The sequence below is a fragment of the Protopterus annectens genome, chromosome 2.part0, assembly GCF_019279795.1.
Source record: "Protopterus annectens isolate FY-2018-M chromosome 2.part0, PAN1.0, whole genome shotgun sequence".
Lineage (NCBI taxonomy): Eukaryota > Metazoa > Chordata > Ceratodontiformes > Protopteridae > Protopterus > Protopterus annectens.
This window is the reverse complement of record NC_056728.1, coordinates 27,628,269-27,650,298: the sequence shown is the minus strand read 5'-3', so window position 1 is coordinate 27,650,298 and position 22,030 is coordinate 27,628,269. Positions and strand designations below refer to the sequence as shown.

The window sequence follows — 22,030 nt, the reverse complement described above, 5'->3', positions numbered from 1 at the left end:
ATCTAATGTCGATCTAATATTATCAATGTCAAATCGGTTTGATTCAAGAATGTGACGACATTGATTGCAGTTTTGACATTTGAACATCCCAGGAGTACGGTACTCTGCCGCTCAGGTTGTTCCAACAACATTTTCATATTTTTACCCCTTCTATATGTAACCTCAGGTTTAACTCCCAGTTTGTTCAAAATTACAAGGTTGGAACGGAACAAGTTCCAGTTCTTAGTAATGATGTCCATAACAGACCTACTACTTGGACAATATGTAAGAATTAATCTAGTGTTATTATTATGTATAGGAGTAGTTCCACCTATACATTCTAACCTAGACTCGCCAACCCGAAGAACTGATGTTCAGTATAGGTTTGTAAAACCCACTGGATCTTTTGTTAGTCACCTCATTGACTAAGTTGTCTAATAAGTTAAGCGGATAGCCTCTATGAAGGAACATATTCTTAAGTAAGTCACATTCCCTAAGAAAGTCATCGCCCAGGCTCACCATCTGGGCTGCTGCTCGTCGAGCTGACCCTTAGCCACAGACCTTTTTGGTAGCTAGGATGGCAGCTACTAAAATGAAGAAAAGAATTAGAGTAGGTAGGCTTTCTATATATGCTGGCCACATATTTATTCAAGATGTCATTTTTCAACCATATGTCTAAATAGGCTATTGCCTCAGTGTTGAAGGAAGAGGTAAAACTAAAAAGTCAGTGGAGTTAAGTAAATTTAATAATAACAGGCTATCAGCTTCTTCACCCTCTAATAAAATAAAGATGTCATCCAGGTAACGGTGTAGTACTTGATCTTAGACACTACTACCGACTCATTGTTTAATATGTTCTCCCTTTCCCAGTATGACATCACTATGTTGGCCAAGCTGGCTCATAAGGGGACCCCATAGCCACCCCAGTTTTTGTAGATAGAAATTCTCTCCTAATAAAAATAGTTGTTATAAAGGATCAAGTCCAACAGTTCAATCACAAGGGATATTTCATGGGCGGGCACCCTTACTCTTAAGGAAGAAGGCCACCCAGTCCAAAGCTATCTGCAAAGGTATACAAGTGTATAAATCCTTGAAATCTATTGTCAGGAAATTGTACTCTCTGAATGGAATGTTGTTTAACTTATCAAGAAAAGACCAAGAGTCTTTACAGATTTGCTCTTCATCCTCAAGGTACTTCTGCAGGATAGTATCAACCAGCTTGGCACAAGGATATGAGAGCCGCTACCATCAACGAGTGGGCGCATAGGTGGATTAACAAGGTCCTTGTGGATCTTGGGTATACCAAAGATACAAGGGTACCTGGGAAATAATGTGGTAAGGTATTTGTGTTGACCTTGGTTAAGTCTACCCTCAAAAACATTTCGTCCAAGGAGCTCTTAATTTTATGATATGCGTGGTTTACCTCAGACCTTGAACTAATCATATACGCATCATTAGACAATAGGCCCAACATCCTGTCAAAGTAGTCTAATTGATCAAAGACTACAACCCCACCACCTTTATCGGGTTTACAGATTCTTAAGGAATGTAACTTAACATATTCCAACAGGGTCATTTCAGACTTCCCTAAATCGTTGGTACATTTACTTAAATGCAAATTACTATGTCTTAAATCAAGTTCACAAGTGGATTCAAACGCTTGTACTAATGGGTGCAGAGGTGGGTTAAACATGCTAGGGACAAACATATCAGATGGAGTATCATGACTGAAATCACGAGTTTCAAACAGCAGGTTAAAGTTCAATTTACGAGCAAACATCTTAATATCGATGATGGTGTTCACTAAATCGAACTTCTGTTGAGGTACATAGGTGTATCCCTTAGATAAAAGGTCGGCCAGTTCATCAGGGATCAGCACGTTGGAGTAATTAAAGATATTAAAATCTCCAAGCTGATTGGTAGAAATAACTGGGCCCATACGTTGGTTAATGGGGGGAACCACAGTATCAGTCTCTACATCCTGCAGGTTATCAGTAATAGGCAAAGGTGAAACCACACAAGGAACCTCTTTTACCACACAAGCCGAGGCTTCAGTAAGGCCAGGAGGCAGAGGTAGAGCCAGGTGATAGGTACTCCTGGTATCTACTGCCTCTGAAAAAACTGTTTCTGTTGCTTCCCCTTAACAGATTGCTGCAAGTTGTTCCTTTGCTTAGGGATGGCACCCTGTTTGTTGGTGGAAAAGTGTACCTGTTACTGACCCATTGCCGTAGTGTGAGGACCCTGCTGTTTACGGTTCATAAGTCCCTCACTCCTTCTGACCCCTTGATCAACAGGGGTATCCCCAAATGTATCAAGGTCCCTGATGTTATCCGATGCTGACTCACCTCTACAGTTTGTGGTGGGAGGATCCCCACTACTACCATTAGGATTCCAAGCTTGTGATGATGGGGGTGGATAAGCCACCCCTAACTGGTATGCTTTTAAATCGCGCTCAAGTTTCTTGATTTTGTTGAATTTTAGACAGGTACTGGTCGATGCTGGTAAAACATCTATTATAATCATATTTGTACCTGCTAAATTCTACATGGGTTTCAATTGAGTTATCCAACACTGTAATTTCATCATTTAACTGTGTCACCCATGCAGAGTAATGCTTGATCATAAGCTTTAAGAGGTCCTGGCCTTGTTGGTCAAATAAATTAATCAATTCCTTATGGAATTCTGAATTCAACACCAACCCTGTCGGGTATTGAAAATGCCTTAAGCCTTTAGGAATGACATTGCAAGCTATACATTCATTAAAATATGAAATTTCAAGTTTCAGTTTAAGTTTCAATAAGAGTTTATCAAAAGTTTTAGTTTGTCTGCTAAATCATTACTGTTTACCTCATGGCCATCAGTAGAGTTGTCGTGCATCCTACGGGTTGCTTTATCGCCATATCCTGTAAACACGAAATCCTCGGATAACCAATTGCCCAAAACTGGGGCCCCATCAAGAAGACCACTTGGAAGAGTCCGACTGGCATCTGCTATACATTCGGTAGGCTCAACCTGACTCTGTAAACGGCTAGGAAAACCTCCGGTTAATAGTGGCTCTGTCCTAGCTAAACTTTCGTTTAGTATAGGTGGATTTACTGTTCGTGCTACTTGCACTGAATTAGAAGTAATTGCCGGTTGCACTGTATCAGGTGTAGTTACCGGAGCCAGCCTAATGCTGGATGCCGTTGGTGATTTAGACGTAGTGGCCAAACCTGGCCGTAGCAAAGGGTTTAAAAACTCATGCTACTCCGGCAGTACTACCACAGGCAGGCCAGCCAAAGGGGGCCCGGTAGTACCGCAGGCCAGCCAAGGGGGGCCCAGCAGCCAAACAGCAATGTGCAAGTACAATAACCCAAACTTCAGAGGGAGGCAGATATTTGCAGTAAACATTTTACTCGTGCACAAATGGTATGAACTGCGTCATGAGAAAAGTTACTGGGAACAAAAGACTTTTTAAATTAACACAAAAACAGTTCAGTAGCCATGCAGAGGAGATAAAGAAATGTTACTTGGCACAGAGGCAAATAGTAAACAAGCTTTCTGATGCAGGCACCAAGGAAAATACAAGGCAATAGCCTAGAGCATAGTACAGTACTGAAAGGTAGCCTTCAGTATCAAAATGCATAATGAAGATTCCAGCTGCCCAAAGTGAGTGACCAAGTTAAAATGAAAAAGCAGGTGTATGCAGCAGGACACAAGCTGAAATAAATATTGAAATAGTATCCAGCAAGACAAGCTATGCCCTTTATGAAAGTCTGAATTTGGACATTGGTAATGAGAAAGGAATGGGTGAAACAGGTGTATGGGAGGAATGTATACAGAGAAGTATAAAGTAATGAATGCTGTCCTAGATATGGATAGTGTGTATACAGTGGTTACTGAAACATGCATTTAAAACTTAACTACTGTTCATGCAGGATTTTTTCTGCAAGCTTATTTTGACAAGTTAGGCAAAAACTGTATCGTCTCCAATTCAGAAAGGTAAGCATCTTGTTATTACATTTTAAGGACTATATGTAATTTGGAATGCAGACAGCATCAAGACCAAACTTTAGGCTGCACATTCTTAATGTTAGAAAAGATACCTTTGCTTTTTTTTTTGTTAATCAAATACTGCAAACAAAATAAAGATAGCCATGCTAGTTTAAATGTGAAAACAGCTTATTCTAAAATATTGAATTAATACAGAATCAGAGAAATTTGGTTAGAGCAATTACTGAATGATAAAATGAGTAACAGCAGACACCAAACATAACAAAATTGGAGAATCATACAATGAAAAGGCAGGGTTTGAAAGGTCGAATGACTTGATGCAAGACCAGACTGGCCAGAATAAGGTCTATACCATAACTCACCTTACCCTATTAGTTTCTTTAAATAGAAGCCTGATTATAATGATGTTAAAGAATACAACTGCAACAGCTGGCAAAGATCATATTGTAACTCTTTCCTCCAAAATATAGGATCAGCTGGAGACAACCCCCCCCCCATTATGTTCTACAGTTAAACAGTAGCAGCAATAAAGTCTTGAACTCAGGGAGAACAATTAAACCGGTGAAGTAGATAAATCACTTTAGCAAGACTTATGAGCATCAACGACCATCTATTCAGCATGGTTCCTTGATATGCATTTTAAACAGGAATGCTAAGAATATTCTAATTAGAAGATTGCACAAGGATACGTATGGGTTGCAGTTGTAAAAGTTCATTTTAAATTTTGGTTTAAAAATGATAGGCTGCTAGCAAAGCAGAATATGGCACATACAGATGGACAAGGTAAAGGCTCACTTCAGTAGGGGGAGTCATGTAGCCATAACACAAAGCTAAAGGTTTAAAACCTTCCTTTTATATGTTGTAAAACTGCAATTCTAATAAACCACTAATTATGTTGCATTTTGTAAGCCATCTAAACAATTCTCAATATCCCAGGTGGAAAATTCTGAAGCCATAATGAAATTAATCCATTTAAAACTGATGTTGTTTGCACAGCCTGCTAAGTTATGTTCATCACTCGCTCAAATCCCAAAGAGCATCTATAGCTCAGAACAGGAAGTTAACTTCATTTAGCAGTACAAATAAATGAAATCCAAGCCCCCTTCTCTTTACAATTTTTACTAAACCTCAGCTCTTCAACCCAACTAGCCTCCATAGCCCAATATGCAGACTCCTCTACATTAATCTGCACAGCCCCCCCCCCCAGGACCTACAAACAAAAATGCAAAAATCTTTCCAGGACATACAAAACTACCTCACTAGCCATCAACTCGTACTTATCCCCAACAAAACCTAGTTAATTGTCTTCAGTTTGAATAAACTGAAAACCTGACTCCACTTTCTATCCTTTCCACAAACTGAACCAAAATGGATCCCACCAGCCAAGCTTCTCTGTCTCGCAATGTACAACCTAAGATGACACCCACATCTCCCTCAATCAAAACAGTCCACCCAAACTTGGCACCCCTTACAGAATTAAACCTTACAGATAACTTCAGACTAGCCACTGCCAGCACACCTACTCTCCACCCTCCTCTACAGCTCCCTAGTATTTACAAACATTAGTAAATCTGACCTACATGCCTTCTGTGGAAGGTTGGGTGCTGGGCTGGCAACTCAACACTGTAAAACTCCATTGCCAATCATGAGCGGACAGGTGATCTGCTGTGGCGACCCCTAACTGGGAAAAGCCAAAAGTAGTAAATCTGACCTACATAATCTGGAATCATGCTACAACAAAATAGCCAAGTTTGCCACAGGCCATCCTTACAGAACCCACACTGCTCTGTACTCTCCCAACTTAGGGTTACAACTACCAAACCTTCTAATATTTAACCAACTGTCCATAGCCCACAATATAAATTCACAAATCTAACTGCCTGGCACTCACCAATCTAGTCCAACTCAACAGCAATCCTAGAGCACTAAGATCCTCAAACTATTGTTAATTACCCAAGCCCACATCACACACCAAACTATGGAGTACTCTTCCTCAACCTATGGCTAAAAACCCCAACATTCAGGAGTTTAAAAAGCTCCTCAAGGAACATCTAGCAAAACACTGGCTCTGCTCCTGCCTTACTCCTGGTTAAACTACCTACTACTCCCTTAAATTACTCTAAACTAGCTCACTCGCATCTTTAACTATCAGCTGCTGAAGGCTACCTTGTTTCTATACTTGGTTTCAGTTATCAGTGTATACATTCCGCTTCGTCTTGAACTGTTATGTAGACCATTTGTCTTGCAATTACTATATCACACATCACTATTAAGTCATGCAGCCAGTTTTTATCACTGTGCCATTTTTTGTTTAATTTGCCAATTGTTATACAACTACGCAACAAAACAGGACCTCCATATGCGAGGAAATGGGCAAGCAAGGTATAGGGACTTTTACATTATGGTGGAGAGGATTTGTCAATTTTGAGTACTAAAATATGGACATGCCAACAAAAGGCCAAGTAAAAAGATAATTTAGGCTTGGGGAAAAAAAACTAACATTAATACAATTCTAAATGTGGTTTGTACCATTTCCATTTCATCCTGTAATACGGTAGATGAGATTTTGTTTGTTGCCATTTTACCAGTGAACACCAGTAGAATGTCTTAGTGGCCTTAACATTGAACATAACTCACCTTTTTCCCCCACCAGCACCATACCCTCTTGAGTGGAGTTCCTCCAATCTTAGCCCATTCCATGGGTCCATTACCTGTGAAATGTACTTTATATGGGGAGCATTTGATTCCCACTATTTGCTACCTATATCCCCCTTCCCTCCCCTCTTTCCTTCTGTTAAAAGAAGAAACTAAATATCTTTCAGACCTGTGTTGTAATGCAGTATTACCCAGTTTCTTCTTGCCCAAGATAAGAGCTTCTTTTCTAACCTCCAGTCATAACCCCCCTTGCATCCAATGGATTCTTCCATTAGCTTTACTCTGTATTCCTTCCAGCTCCAGATTATCCTTGTATGGCCTCCAGAACTACACATTAACGGTATGGGTTAAAGCCCTATACAGGAAAAGCATTTCCTCTTTGCTTCTCGTATCAATCCCCCGATACACCCCAGGGTTCTGTTGGTTACTACCACTGTCCTATTGCTCCGTTGCTTTTGGCATCACAGTACCCCAGGGAGGTATTGGCAGAGATACTTCATTACACAGCAGGCAGGTATTATCCAGTCTTCTATAATGGGAAATGGGAGTAGAACAATCCCCTCAGCCAATCAGAACTGCACATTACAGCTTTTTAGCAAGGACGCTCATTTTCTTACAAAACTGATAGTTATATTACTCAAACATTTCCCAGTTTCACAGTACAGTTAACTGTTCCTTTCTACAACTGACTATTCAAAATGTTTTGGCAGTATATAGCTTTACATCACTGTTTTGCTCAATGAACACTGATCCCCTCACAAAATGAAGGAAATCAAGTCATGTGATCACTAGCTAGTACACAACCAGATTTGTCATTTGCTGTTATTGCAAGCAGTGTATATAAAAAACACCAACTGCATAGGAGTAGAAGTAAAGGGAAGATTTAATCCTGTCCGGCATGAGCATCCTTCCCCCTTACTTTGCTCTTGGAATCAAACCTTGTCATTTGGGAGTAAACGGCGCCATTATTTCCACCTCTACAATACATTTTCCTGTAGCAATCATTTGAATTGGTTCACAAGATGAAATGCTAGAAATATTAGTAAGTGTATTTTCTTCACATTCCATAAATATGCATGCTGACTATATAGTAACCAACTAGTTAAGTGCAATGTACCAAATGAGTACATCTTTATCCAACAGTAATGGAAGCAGTGGATATTTTCTCAATTCAAGGTATAATTTTATGTCAGGTATTTCAATACACTAACCTTAAGACCATTGCTTTGCCAGTACCCACCTTTAAGCCAAACCTATACCTCTTAACCGTCTAGATTTTTGCCTTTTTTGTCTGTTCCTCATCCTCATTAAACTTCTGTTTTTCTGGCAAATCACCGAGGACTGAACACAGTGAATGATGTACATTTGAGTTGGACTTCATATCCTGCAAACAAATTGTTATTCTAGCAACTAAGTTTAAAGAGTAGTATTTAAAATGTCCCTATTTTTATGCCTTTTCCCCATTATTTTTTTAGTCTTTGTCCAGATTTCTTGCGTTGAGGTTGAGAGGTATAGCCACACCCCTTTTCTCAAGGAGGGTTAGGCCAGTAAATCCTGGTGTAAACAAGGAGACCCCTCTAATAATCCAGGTTCTTCTGTTTGAAAGATGTTAGTGAAAAGCTCTGCTTAACCTGCATGGGAACTTTGTTCCATAGGTTGGGGAGGCAGTGTGTGCATAGTCTCTCTACCATATTTTAATCTGTTGAAAATGTACAACCCCTTTTCTGGTGTCGATAGAAGTATTGGACCTTTAATTTTATAACAGTTTAGTAACAAGAAAAAACTATAATGTCCATAACTAAAAAAGCAATATACATAGAACAGATTAGACAATTTTTTGTCCAAGCAATTAAATGAGTTGCGTTAGTCCTTGCTTTTATAGTAGCAATCTCATTTTTACAAATGTATTTCACAAGATGAATGAACTACAGGAGTACACTGGAATTTCCAAATTTTAGTAAATGTTCCTTGCTATAAAGAAAATAGACCATAGTACAAAGGTTTGTTTTTTTAGGAATGACTTTGGGAACATTGAAAAGGATAAGGGAGTCAGAAATTATACAGTTGTCATTGCAGAGCTTTACAAAGATACTTTTGTATACTATTGCTGGTCTATGTGGGGTGAAACATCTATGTAAAAATGTTTGTGTATACACATGAAAACAGGAAAGATGTGGATTCCTATATAGACAAAAAAAAAAACTTTTAATCTTTCTGATATTACTTGTATATTAACTTCACTTGAACAATTCCAAAAAAACTTCCGTTTTGCTAAAATCATTTGAGAATTTTATAAACATATTTAGGACGTGTTCTTGGGTGAGCTACTGAGATAAAATCCAAGATTTATTCTTGATTAGAAAATAAGCTTTTTAAACAGCAATATTTGGTTTACAAGAGGTGTAAAAACAAGTCGACCTTTCACACTGAATGTACATTTTTAAAATCCATATAAAGATGTATGTATTTGAGTATGTGGTTCAAGCAATGTCATATTACTATTAAGTAATAAGGCTTCATGTATTGATTTCCAATATGATGTAAAAGTATCATTCTAAAGCAACACTTACTAAATGTGGAATTTAAATAATCAATATTGGGAGACCCTATATACCTCTTTCCCTCATCCCAGCTTGTAATGTGCCAGAGAAGACAAACTTGTTTTTTTGGATACCAAAGGAAGTAGTTAATTTTCCGTTTCATTTTGACAGGTGGGGGAATTAGAGCTTGGCCAATTAAGATTTTTATGTAGCAGTATCATTTTGATTAAAGTTGGTCCATCTTCAAATGTGAAGAGTCCATTCCAACTATTAGACTAGTAACTGAGTTTATAAGTTGCTGGTAATTAGAGGAGTGATTTTTTATAATTCGATTCAATAATGATAACTAGATATTCAATGTGCGCCCTCCCAGTTGGTCTCTGATTCAGGTTTCAAAGTAACATTTTTATTCACTAGACGTGCCAGAGTTTTGTGATTGAATTTTAAACTACAGACGTTTGCAAAGTCTAAATTATGTAATAGGTGATCTATTAGGTCATCCGCAAAACATTTATCTTGGGAGATAATTTATCTGACATGTTATATCCTTTAATGCTGTCGTTTCTAAATTTGGAAGAGGTTCAATAGCCAGGGCAAAGAGTAATGGGGAGAGGGGGCACCCCTGTTTAGTACCTCTTAATTCAAGTGGGCTATGTAGACAAGATCCAATCTTTATATAGACTATGGACTAGTCGGATAACATTTTAATTCTGTAAAAGTTTGGGGGAGAAACTAGGGAGTCAAAAGCTTTACCTATGTCAAGGCTCATAACAGCTAATTCTTTTGTTTGCTACATCTAAGGACATAATCTAATTACATTGTCTTGTATATTTCCATTTTTGGTAAACCCTGTTTGTTCTTCATTAATTAATATCGAAAGAATATTTAACCTGTTAACAGACATATCTTGTAATCAATGTTAAGCAAAGACATTGGCCTGTATGATGTGCAAAGATCCGGCTCTATTTGGTTTTAAGATGGGCAAGATGATGGAATATTTCCATGGAGGGATGGTTGCTTTAGTTTTAACTTCTTGGAAAGCAAAGAGTAAGACTTTCAAGATAACAGGTAAGAATTTGTAAAATTCTGGAATTAGACTATCCAGACCTGGTGCCTTTTTTTGTTTTAAGATTTGTTATTTGTTCCTTTAATTCTTTAAAGGAAAAGGGTTTATCTGTGTTAATATTGTTTGGATAGCTTTGATTAGCAAGAAAGAAGTCTATAGTTTTATCACTTGTAGATGAATATTCTTGTAATGTTTTTTAAAAGATTTTAGATATTTTAGTATGATTTCTAGTGTACATTTCTTTTATTACCTTTTTCTCCTGTGCATACTCTTGGGATTGAGTAGGATTGTAATTGGATTTTTTTTTCCAGATTTGATATTTTATACTGTATATCCTGACGGTCCTTGTTCAGTTTACGTGCGTCAGCTAATGCAGATTTGGCATTTGATGTTAGTTTTATTTCATCAATTTCTTTTTCTCGACTAGTTATTTTATCCCACTCTCCTTTTAAATACCAACTTTTGACTTCACCATGAAAGACTACCTTTAAAGTGTCTCATAAGATATCTGAAACCTCTCCATTATTATTGGTGTCTGGGTAAAGCTTTATTTCATCTAAAAACCATTCTTTAAATCCTTGTACTGTTACTAAATAAGCAGGTAGTCTGGCAGAAGTTTAAGGGGTTAAAGTATTAAGGGTTACATTGAAAGTGATAGCATTGTGGTCAGACAAGGGGCATGAGGTCAGCATTACATTATCAGTTTTGGCCAGTAAAGAACTAGTTACAAAGACAGTCTATGTTGGTCTGCATGCCAAATCTGCAAGAGTAGCGAGACTACTTCAGGGAGGATAACATTTTTATACCATCAATGTCAATTAGGTTTCTGTCTTATGTAGGGTTCAAGTGTTTGGCAACAGGGGGACATCTTGAAGGGCTTAAAGCTTGTGGTATCAGTGGAAGAAGAGATGCAATTAAAATCACCTGCTAATAGTAACTCACCTTTAGACTAAGGTTATGGTGTCTAAATGTTTCACAGTTTTAGTCCCAATACCTGGTATCCAATAGGTGTTTGCAAAAGTGTACCTCTTTTTATCCAGTTTTAGTACGACTAAAGCAAGCATATCATTGCTTGAGTTGTTGGTCTTTCGGCTTTTCCCAGTTAGGGGTCACCACAGCGGAACTCCAGTCCACTAATGACTGGTAGTGGATTTTTACGTACTGGGTTACCAGCTCTGATGCACAACCTTCAACTAAGGCACACCCCATTCACGTATGCCTCCACACAGAAGACGCTCTAGCTGAGAATTGAACGGGACAACATCTTGCTATGAGGCGACAACGCTACCGCAGCACCACCACCGCAGTTATGAGTCAACTATTTCTGGAATTCTCATCAATTTTGTGTAAAATTAGGACACCTTTTGTGGATGTGGTTTGAACTTACCAGAATATTATAATCCTTAAAAGGTCAACTTGTTTAAGCTTTACCAAATGGGATTCCTCAATGGACTTTTTAGAGACAGGAGACCAAGGATAACAGTATTTTATGGCAGTCATAAACACAGGCCTCCCAGATGCAATAAAGAGATAGTGTTTTCACCCTACTGGTAGGTCATGGTCTTTTGACCTGTGATAGTCTTGGTTAGAAACCTCAGGGGGTCTTTCTAGTTTGCTGCATCTACCGAGGTGCACATCCTGAGGGGTGTTCTACTCAATAACTGACCAATGCTGAAACAAGGAGAGAAACCGCCTTAGTTCTGGATGATACAGGCAGTTAACTCCAGCACCATGGTCCCCAAATACTTCATCCATTTTGTAGTGGTGTAATACAATACAGTACGCCGAAGGAAGGATTTATGTTAAATGCTGTCCTTCCTGCTGCTTCAGATGAAACGCTTAAAGTCTTAAGGGGGATGACACTGCTACTTAAAAGGTCACCTTGAAAATTAATCAGCATTTTATCAAGCCTACTAGACTGGTCAGCACCAAATACCATTACAAGATTTTTTAAAAAACAGTGAACAGCCATACACGCTATTGTAAATCAGTTAATTATAACAATGTAGTGTCACTCAGCAGCAGCAATAGTGTTAGTGTAATGAAATGCAAGATGCCAAGATAAAAACTACATATGATCAGTTAAAAGGATTCATTGCTTCTAATCTAGTGTACAAATTGACATCTAGCATGACAAATTCATATGCAAAATCACTACAGAATATATACCAACAGGAGATTTTGTAATCACATTTACGTGCCTACCTGAAGGTCAGATTTACAGGACACATTTCCACATGTCGCCAATTCTTCAAGGCTAGGCCAAAGAGTGTCAACCTTCTCTGCCAGAGAAAGTGGTACAGCAATTGCTTTCTTTAGTCCTGCTTGCATTGCAACTTCCCGGCTGAAAATACAAGAGGGGAATGAAATCTAGTTCTACTGCAAAATTTTATTTACAAAACATTAAATGGATGTTCATATTTTGATCACTTCTTGCCGTTTAGGTTTTAAAAAGAAACTAATTGGATCCATCCTGCTGCACTTTTAGTTTCACTGTATATACAAGTACCACTGGAGCACGTTACTCAGACTGTGCACTTTCCATTATGGTATTAGTTTTGCGAGGAACTAGCATGAAATATTTCAAACTGGTCAGTATTTATACTTCTCTAGATGGATGTTTCAAAAAGGTGACCGAATTCAGTATTTAATACATGTCTGACTAAACAGGAGCACACCAGTGTATTCAGTGTATAGCAATGATATCACGGTTATGCAGGACACCAGTATTATACAGAATAACTTTACATGGCTATGCATACATCCCACCCTAAAAGGGGATTTTGTTTAATTTGCTTAAAATTTTAAATGTGAATCTTAGAATGTGCTAAACACATTTTTTAAACCTGACTGTAGCAAATCACAATACATACATCTAACAGCAGGATACTTAAATTGGCACTACCATTTGCCTTGTTCCATTCACTAGCCATTTATATTATGCTGCTGTACCAGCTGCTAATCACTGGCAAAAAAATACAAAGGGAGAAGCAAAGTTTGCAAGATCTGCCCTAGCACACTTTCTAAACTGTAATTATATATATAAATAAAATCAGAGACAATGGTTAATAGTGATGATAAAAGTTAATTCCTCTTCATTACTCTTACAGCTACACCAAGAAAATACAATACTGAACTGAAGCTCTAATCAGGATGAAGACTAACAAGTCAACCATGTGCAGAGCATGGCTCGTGACAGTATAAGCAACTGCACACTAGACTCCTCATGGAGACTTCAGGTTGAAGGCTTACTGGTAACGAGGATTCAGTTGTTACAACTTGCAATAAGATTTTCCAGGACAAATCTAGTCCATTTAAGTTTTTTTTGCTTAAAAATGCATGCATTTTCATCAATGTGGCATAGCTGGCAGCACATCCACTTCTGATCCTGAAGGCTGTGGGTTCTAGTCTAGGGTAGGGGCTACAATTTAACAAAAATATTATACACGAGTTGACCACTGAGATATGCTATCCTTCAGAGACAGCTGAAGTGTTTTCTACAAGTCTTGCTTTCTGATAGGTGTTAAAGTGGTTCAGATGGATTAAAGTATTCAAGGCATCATTCAAGACTTCCCAAGTGTCCTGGCCAAGAACCTCATTCTGTGACATCATTGCATGACAGTACGAGTGAGGGATGCATAATTGCAGTCATACCACACAGTCCTTTCACTAGCAGTCTTAACACTTACTAGTTCTTAAAAAGCAAGGTTTGTGCAAAACTGTAGAAATGACAGCAATAACAGTTCATGTTAAACAGGTATTTACTTTTGCTGACTGGATGGTCACACTAGTCGTACCTTATCTATTTTCAGGCAAAGGCCCAAAGTTCTATTCTTAACTAGGGTACTTTGCTTAAGACTTACCATTTCCATTTACTGCACGGAGATGGGACAGAGTAACGCCATGGTGGAAGAGGAGGCATTCAGCAGATACAGGAGGTAGGAATGCTGATTGCAAAGACTGAAGACTAAGAAATGAAATATTTACTAAAGGTAATTTGATGGTGCAGAAATTTTTTAAAAACTGAGCCATAAATGCCAAGTGTGGAACATAATTGTACAATAAGAGGCAGCTCTTACTCATGGCACAGCAGGAAATATGGAAGTCCGTACATATCACCATGCCATCCATACTTTGAAATTGTGAGATGCAAGAAAAGAATTCGACAATGCACAATTTTCACAGCACACAGGACAGACATCTTAACAGAAGTAAGATTGAAGGCAGACCACAAGGGATTTTGTAAATGTGTGTGCATAGAAAACAAGGTTATAAAAATTAAACTGCAAAAAGCTAAATTAATATTGCATTTGGGGGTCTGCACCATTTTACAAGGTTGACATTTTGAAAAGATTCACACTTTCTGAAAGTAAAATGGATAGTTTGCTGGAATAATTACACAAAAGCGAGTCAGATGGCTGTTATGCCGGTGGCTGAAGGCTTTAAAAATGAACACTGCAAAAGTATTTCTGCTGTTTAAATAGGTCTATGGAGCAAATCCATACACAGAGGCAAGTGAGGACATAGAGTAAAGATTTAAAAAAATTAAACAATGTGAGCAAAGAGAACATTTAACATGCATAAAATTGAGACAAATGAGCATTTTGGGTGGTTTTCCCCAATTTCACATAAATTGGGATCCAGAAACTGATTCAGTTATAGAGTACGGAGGAACAGAAGGGGGGAAGGTTTTCTACAAAGGGTAGAAAGCAAAAGTACTACTGACAGTTAACAGGAAAGGAATCCTCAGAACTGAAGAGGATTCAAAAAGCAAGCCAATAGGAAAAAAATGCAACAGAAAAAAAGCAATAAATGAGATCTTTGCAATGCATCTCACTGTAAATAGTACAAAAACAGGTTGACCATTTCTTTCACACAGAGTGAGAAAATATTTTTCTACTTAATGTTAGGCATAGCTGGTTAAAGAATCAGAGTTTAGGTAGGGAGAAATGGAATATACATAGATCCATTGAAAGCACTTGTCCAGTCATCAGGGAAAAAGGGAAAATGAATTTTTATAAACTATTTTGCAGGGGCCCAGCACCGCCCCCCCCCAAACTATACCTAACCTGAGGTTGCACAACAGTGGAGAAAAGAAAACTGCACTGTCAGCAAAACGTTTTTTTTCCCCAGTCGTACAGCACTTGTGTGTGCTTTAAGTGGACTGACAAGAACCCATGTACTATGAAGTGTAGGACAAGAATTTTCTGGAATAGTTGCATTATCAAGGAAGAGACATTATGATAGGATAGGTAAAAGTCAAATATTTACTTTGTGGTGCAACTGAAATGGTTCAAACTTGAATACTAAACAGACTTGGCAGAAAAGATTCGACATAGTAACATTTTCATGTTTGTTCAAAAAAAGACTAAATGCCATTTGGAAGGGACTTGGCTCAAGTAAAAAATTAATATCAAAGTGGGGCATGTAAATGAAAAATACTAAAACCAGAGGGTCAAAAGAATACACAGTACAGACAATACAAGTATGGAATGTTATCTATAACAATAGAACATAATTGGAAACAGTAACAGAACTTGCAAAGGGAAACGGTAATAAAGAACACTTGGAAAACTGCAGCAGTAGAAAGTTAGAGGGTTGTTTAGAATCAAATGAGGTAGATGCAAGGTAGATGCAATATGGTTCAGGTGTTAAGTACAAATATTTGAAATGAGAGCATTTTATAATTGGACAAAGCTATAGAAAAACCGAAAATGGACTAGAATACATTTACTTGATTTCATAAGTACAAGACTACCTTGAAGAAAATGTATTAAGAATATTTCGAGTAAGAAGAGAGTACAAGGTCTTGTAGTAAGTGGGGAAGAATAGGTTTTGCCATTAAGCAACGACAGAAACAGAAAGGATGGTTTAAAAGTTTAAAGGGGAATATAACACACTATAAAGGAGTTACAGTACTGCAAGGCAGATCTAGATGGAAAATTGAAGGAGGTGTTAAGATAATCACATGATGCTATTCATCCTCATGGTCTGTGCACATGGGAAAGGTGAATGTGTGCATCACTCTGCTACAAGTAAATTCAACACTACAAACAAATAAGCTCTATTTGAGACTTCAAGCCTGCAAGGAAAGCCCACCTAAACGTTGCTAAAAAAGTGTACATAAAATAAAAGACAAAGCAAAAAAGTGCAAGAGATTCACACTTGTGAAAGTGAGACATGTTCATAAGTTTGAATACCTTGACAGATTTTCTGCATTTAGCAGGGACTGCCAATTTACATTTATCACAAGAACTTTCTAGTAGAACCTGCACTAGTTGGGGCTCAGCTTCAGTGACCTGCAGCATACAGAACATTCTTAGGACTTTCTCCATGAACATATCCTTATACGGATGCCAGGTTTGGGCTTTGTAAATGAGAAAAGGGGATATGAAAGTCAGAAAAGGGGAAAGAGCAAAGAAAACATAAGAAGGTATTATGATTGGGCCAAAATGTGGGTAAAGAAAGCAGTTTTTTTTGTGGGGATATACCCTCTGCAATTTAAACAATGGAATATGGGGAAAGAAAAAAGGGTAGGACTGAGGGTTAGAAAAGAGATGATCGCTAAAGAAATATTTCGAATTAAATTGCTTACAGCAGTTGCAAAATTAAGTATACCGCCAATAAAAAGCATTTAGAATGACCTCCAGTCAGGGCCTGATAACACGACAGCCTAGGTAGCTGCACAAGGCCCACTGTTTGCAGTGGGGGAGCCCAGCCTGACCATAAATAAGAACTCATTTCAGTGTCAAGCACATCAGAAGACTGCACGCAAGAGCACTTCAGCATCAGGAGAGGAAGCAGTGTTAGCACCCAGGAGAACCACCACAGCTTTGCATGGGAAATTTGATTTTTGTTCTACAAGCACAGGAGATATCACTGCATAGGCACAGCAGAGTAGGAGATTCAATACATAGGAGGAATTCACTTCACAGGAGATATTACATTTGAAAGACTGAGCATAGGATTCAAGTGCAGAGATACCTCATAAAAAACTGCAAAAATTAGGTGAACAGACCTGGAGTAACAAGCAAACAAAACTGTCCAAACCGCAAAAATATGAAAAAGTATTTAAGCGCTTTCTTCCACTATTTTCACTGGACTTCATCAGAAAGAACAAACACAATGTAAAGCCATCATTTAACCACCTTTGCATAATCTATTAACCAATAGAATCACACTCATTTTGTAGTAATTAAACTTCATAGTACCAAACTAAAAACTATTGCTTGAAATTCTGTTGGAGAACAGCTTCTTGCATACCTCTGTCGCAGCATAAAGAAAATCAGGACAAAGCCAGAAATGGGAAGGGGACAAAGGCCCCAAAATACAGAGAGATTATAAAACTTGCACCTATAAAAACTTAGAAAGTTGCTAGAACAACTTTTAATTATTTTCTGAAGGATGTGAAGTCAAAATGTCTAGCATTTAGTGACTTCAAATCTTAATTTGCTTGAAAACCCTTGAAAACCACAAATGAGAGATGAAACATTAGAAATAACTGGACATTTTGCAAAAAGTTGGGACAGTTGAAAGGTACGGCAGCTTAATAGCACAATTTATCACCAACTAAAGGGAGTAGCTATGGGAGTTGCTGTTGCTCCATTTTCCAACCTAGGTTTAGGATGGGAAACTATTTTCCCTAGAATTCCACTCATTTCAGAAAGTGTTTTATATGGAGAGGCACCATAGACCAAATTCATGAGTTATTTTTAAAACCAAAGTACTGTTTTTTTTTTTTTTACTTCTACTCCAAGTTCTGTGGGAGTGACTTATCTAGATATATAAACATGTGTTTTATTAGAAAGTAAATTCCACAGTAGTACATTTAGAAAACCTTACTTTTTAAACTGTTTATATTATCCTAGTGCACATCCATCTTAAATGGAGACTATTCCACTTGGTCAAATGAATAAACTGCCCAGAATAACTTTGTCTTTTGGCTTTTCCCAGTTAGGGGTCGCCACAGCGGAACTCCAGTCCACTAATGATTGGCAGTTGGATTTTATGGTGTAGAGTTGCCAGCCCGATGCCCAACCTTCAACGAAGGCACGCCCATTCAATGCATGTCTTTCGAATGCCCACTCGACCGCGGGGAGGACATGCAGACTCCCCACACAAGGCACTCCCAACCCAAGCAGAGCAGAGAATCGAACGGGAGAGCCTCTTGCTGTGAAGGCAACAACGCTACTGCTGCACCACCACAAAATAACTTCTGATGAACATGTCCGACAGGGATGAAGTTATAAACGCATTTCATTTGAGAGGGTACAGTATATTGAAATTAATCATGGTTGATGAAACTGTCCAAAAGTACATGTTTTAAACCATTATTGGTATTAGACTGGCTGTTTTGGCTAATAAAATGATTTTAGAAATTTTAATTTGCAGATGTCAGTTGACAGTGATATTAGGAATGTTATTTTAAAAAACTGGAGAACATTGAAGGGAAATAATATTGGCTCTGTTCCGACTTTTACAAGAAATCTAGGCACCTTGAATATTTGAGAACGATCATACTAAAGCACTGGATTGCATTACACAAAAGGGATGCTTGGATGTGGATTTTATTGCTTGCAATTGCATTATGGAACATCCAAAAATTAGTGTTTCACACTTCAAAACAACCATAGCTGTCAAGGAACACTAGTTTGATTCTATAGGCTTAGGAGTTTTTCACTTGTTAGTTTACATTTCAGTATGCTCTTTTCAAGATGCATTTTAGATACAAAAAGGACAAGAAAACTATTGGGGAATTAAGGAGCATCTGCTATTAAAATCAAACATAAAACAAATGCTTTGTATAAACACACATTTATAAGAAAAGACATTTTATTTTTCTGCGTTATAGTATATTGTTAGATTAGAGTTGGTAATTACAAAAACTTTAGAAATGGTTGAAACGGTATTACAGATTAAACTTCAGGCAAATTCCCAAGTCTCAATGAGAACATTAAAATGTTTTTAAAGAATGGATGACTTGGAATTAATTTTAACCTTAAACAATTATGTTTACTATGTTACATGTAATAGCTGATTAGGTAAATATTTTAACTACACAGTAGTAAGGAGTTTAACTCACTACAAATTGAGAACGCCATTCTATTGGTTAATAGATGTAATGTTATTTAAATGTTTTTTTTTTTGTTATTGATTCTGAAGTCCAGTGAAAATAGTAGACAAAAGCACTTTAACACCTCGTTTCATATTTTTGCCATTTGGAACGTATTGTCTGGTGTTTATTCAGAGATCTCCGTAGACTGGACAGATGTTTGCAGATAAGGAGATTACCAAATCCAACTCCCACTCAATTGCAGAGCACAATGGTGAGTATGCATTTGCATGGGTGCATTCTAGCTCCAATACAAGGATAAGAGTGGCATAGTAGATAGTGTCACCTCACAGAAGAGTTCCCATGTTCAATTCTTGGCTGGGGTGCCTTCTGTGCAGAGTCTGCATGTCTTTGCATTCATGTGGGTTTCCTCTTAAATTCCAAAAACATACAGTAGGTGAACTGGGCAGTCTAAATTGGTCATAGGCGTGAATGTGCATGCAAGTGTGGTGTGGAACTACCACAACAGCAGGGCTAGCCACAGAGTGGTGTAAATCTTGGCTCTAAAGAATTGTCACTGTTGAAGTGACACCATGACTCCACGCGCAAAAATGGGAAAAGGAGGTTGCAGATGGATGGATTCCATCTCCAGTATGCGCCTCAGGGTAATTACAGAAATTCTACCTTCAGTAAGAATGTTTCTGCTTTCAGGAGAATTCGACAAAGGTAAAGCAGTGAGAAAGTACAGCTGTGTGAAATCTTACCATAAAAGTCCTTCTCTTTGCTGTTGCAGTATTCTTAACTGAAGGGATCTGCCAAAAATAGCCCAACATCTGGCCAGTATTCCAAAGGCTTTATATTGCATAGGCCACTGTACACCACATGTATGCTCCCCATGCGAGAGAGCATAAAGTTGAAGTACAAATGCAAACATGTAGAACTGAACTGTCCCAAGATTGGCAAAACAGCCCCCCCTCAGGACAACATGGAACACTTCCATCCAAAAGTAAAGTTTTGAAGGGAAAGGAAGTGAAAGCCCTTCAGCCAGGAGGGTAACAAGAGACCAGGACAAGTCATAACAGAGAAGGGAAGAACCAAATACTGCAACAGGGAAGAGGACATCTACTCAGATTTTACACAACTGTACCATGTCATTCCATATCACTGTTGTAGCACTCTTCACTGAATGGAAGAGTTAAAAAGCCAAGACAACTTGGAGGACGGCACAGAAGAGCCCTCTACAAACCCATAGAGAATAGCCCTGACAAAACCTGCCCTGGAAACCTTCAATTTGTAAGGCTCAATGAAAGTAAGAACAATGGACCAAGTACCAGCTTCAGGGATGGTACTGGTGTCCAAACCTTTGAAAATGGGCACCAGAAGGAACTGCCCTAGTAAACTGCACCTTTACAGATGGAGACCTTTACCATGAAAGGAATAATGAAAAGGAAATGGCCTTTGTGATCTAGGAGGAAAGATTTTGCTTGGAAACAGCTAAACCCAAAGTCCTAGGATGTAAAAAAAATTGTTCAGATTTGTGAATAGCCTTTTTATACAAACATCTGAGCTTTTTATGCAGGTCCAAGTTAAAGAACCTTCTCCCTGGCAGACTGCAGAGAAAAAGTTGAACACACTGCTTAAGAGACTGCTCATTAACCATCCTGGGCATAAAAGGATTATTAAAACTACATCCTGTCTCTGTAAAAACAAAAGAAAAGGAGGAAAGGTCACAGCTCAGACACTTGGCTGAAGTAGGAGCCAAGACAGTCTGAAAAGTACAAAGTTGCAAGGAAGCTGAACTAGGTCAGAGCCAATTTTTTCAGAAACAAAATTGAGGTCCCAAGGAGGAGGAACAGGTTTTCTTGGCAGCCTAATATGAAGGGTGGCTTTAACAAATTCCTTGATCTAAAACAGAGGGACCAAAGGAGGGTTAAAGGGCAGTCCAGCAGAGATAGGCAGGTGAGCTTTGAATATGCCAAGCCAGCATGGAATAAATTACACAAATGAGAACCACAGGAACCCCTACTGAGAAGGGATCCTGATGGAAAGAGGCACCAAACAGAATCTTTTCCATTTAGACATATGTGATTTTAATGGCCTCCTGTAGAACCTGAAGCATGTCCTCAGAAAAAAAGTGTTGCCTAAAAGGGATTAAAGCCCTCAGCCCAATCATCCACAGTGTCATTTGAAGAGTGGACAGGTGAGGATGGAGAAGAGATCCCTTGCCTGGTGCGAGAAGATCCACCCAGTGAGGTAACTCAGGCTTTCTATTGAAATGTATTAAAAACAAACAAACTAGCCATAGCTAGAAAAACCAATGAAAACACCAAACAGCAGTTGTATCAAACACATTAGAGTCCACATGACAAGAATGCTCATTCCAAGTGAAATGCCAGCCATAACAGGTACATTCAGGCCCAAACAGTCCACATTGAATGTTCAAAACACTGTCCACAAATTAAGTTTTCATTCCTTTAGCCCAATTCTTCCACCTTCCCCAGATTCCCTTGAAGAGGTACTATTATTGTCCTTTCCAATGGAGAAATTTAACTAATCCAATGTTCCTTCACCCTCAGTCTTCAAATGACATGCTTTTCTTAGAGCATTTCAACAGATTAAAAATTCATTGCTTAATTTGTATACAAATAAGGCAGATTAGGTTTGTAATATGTATTATGCACTTTAAGGATTGAATTGGATGTAATTAACCAATTAGTGTGGAATTTACCTGGTATTTTTTTGTGA

The 22,030-nt window shown here is 38.2% G+C and overlaps 1 protein-coding gene across 1 annotated transcript in view; it reads right to left on the bottom strand.

Annotated features, from left to right (window-relative positions):
* The window catches only part of FTCD (formimidoyltransferase cyclodeaminase), a 258,515-nt gene that overhangs the window by 60,274 nt on the left and 176,211 nt on the right, over positions 1 to 22,030 (bottom strand). The window contains exon 12 of the mRNA XM_044060511.1: positions 12,439 to 12,577. Within this exon, the coding sequence (XP_043916446.1) occupies positions 12,439 to 12,577 (139 nt within the window). The remainder of the gene's footprint in view (positions 1 to 12,438; positions 12,578 to 22,030) is intronic.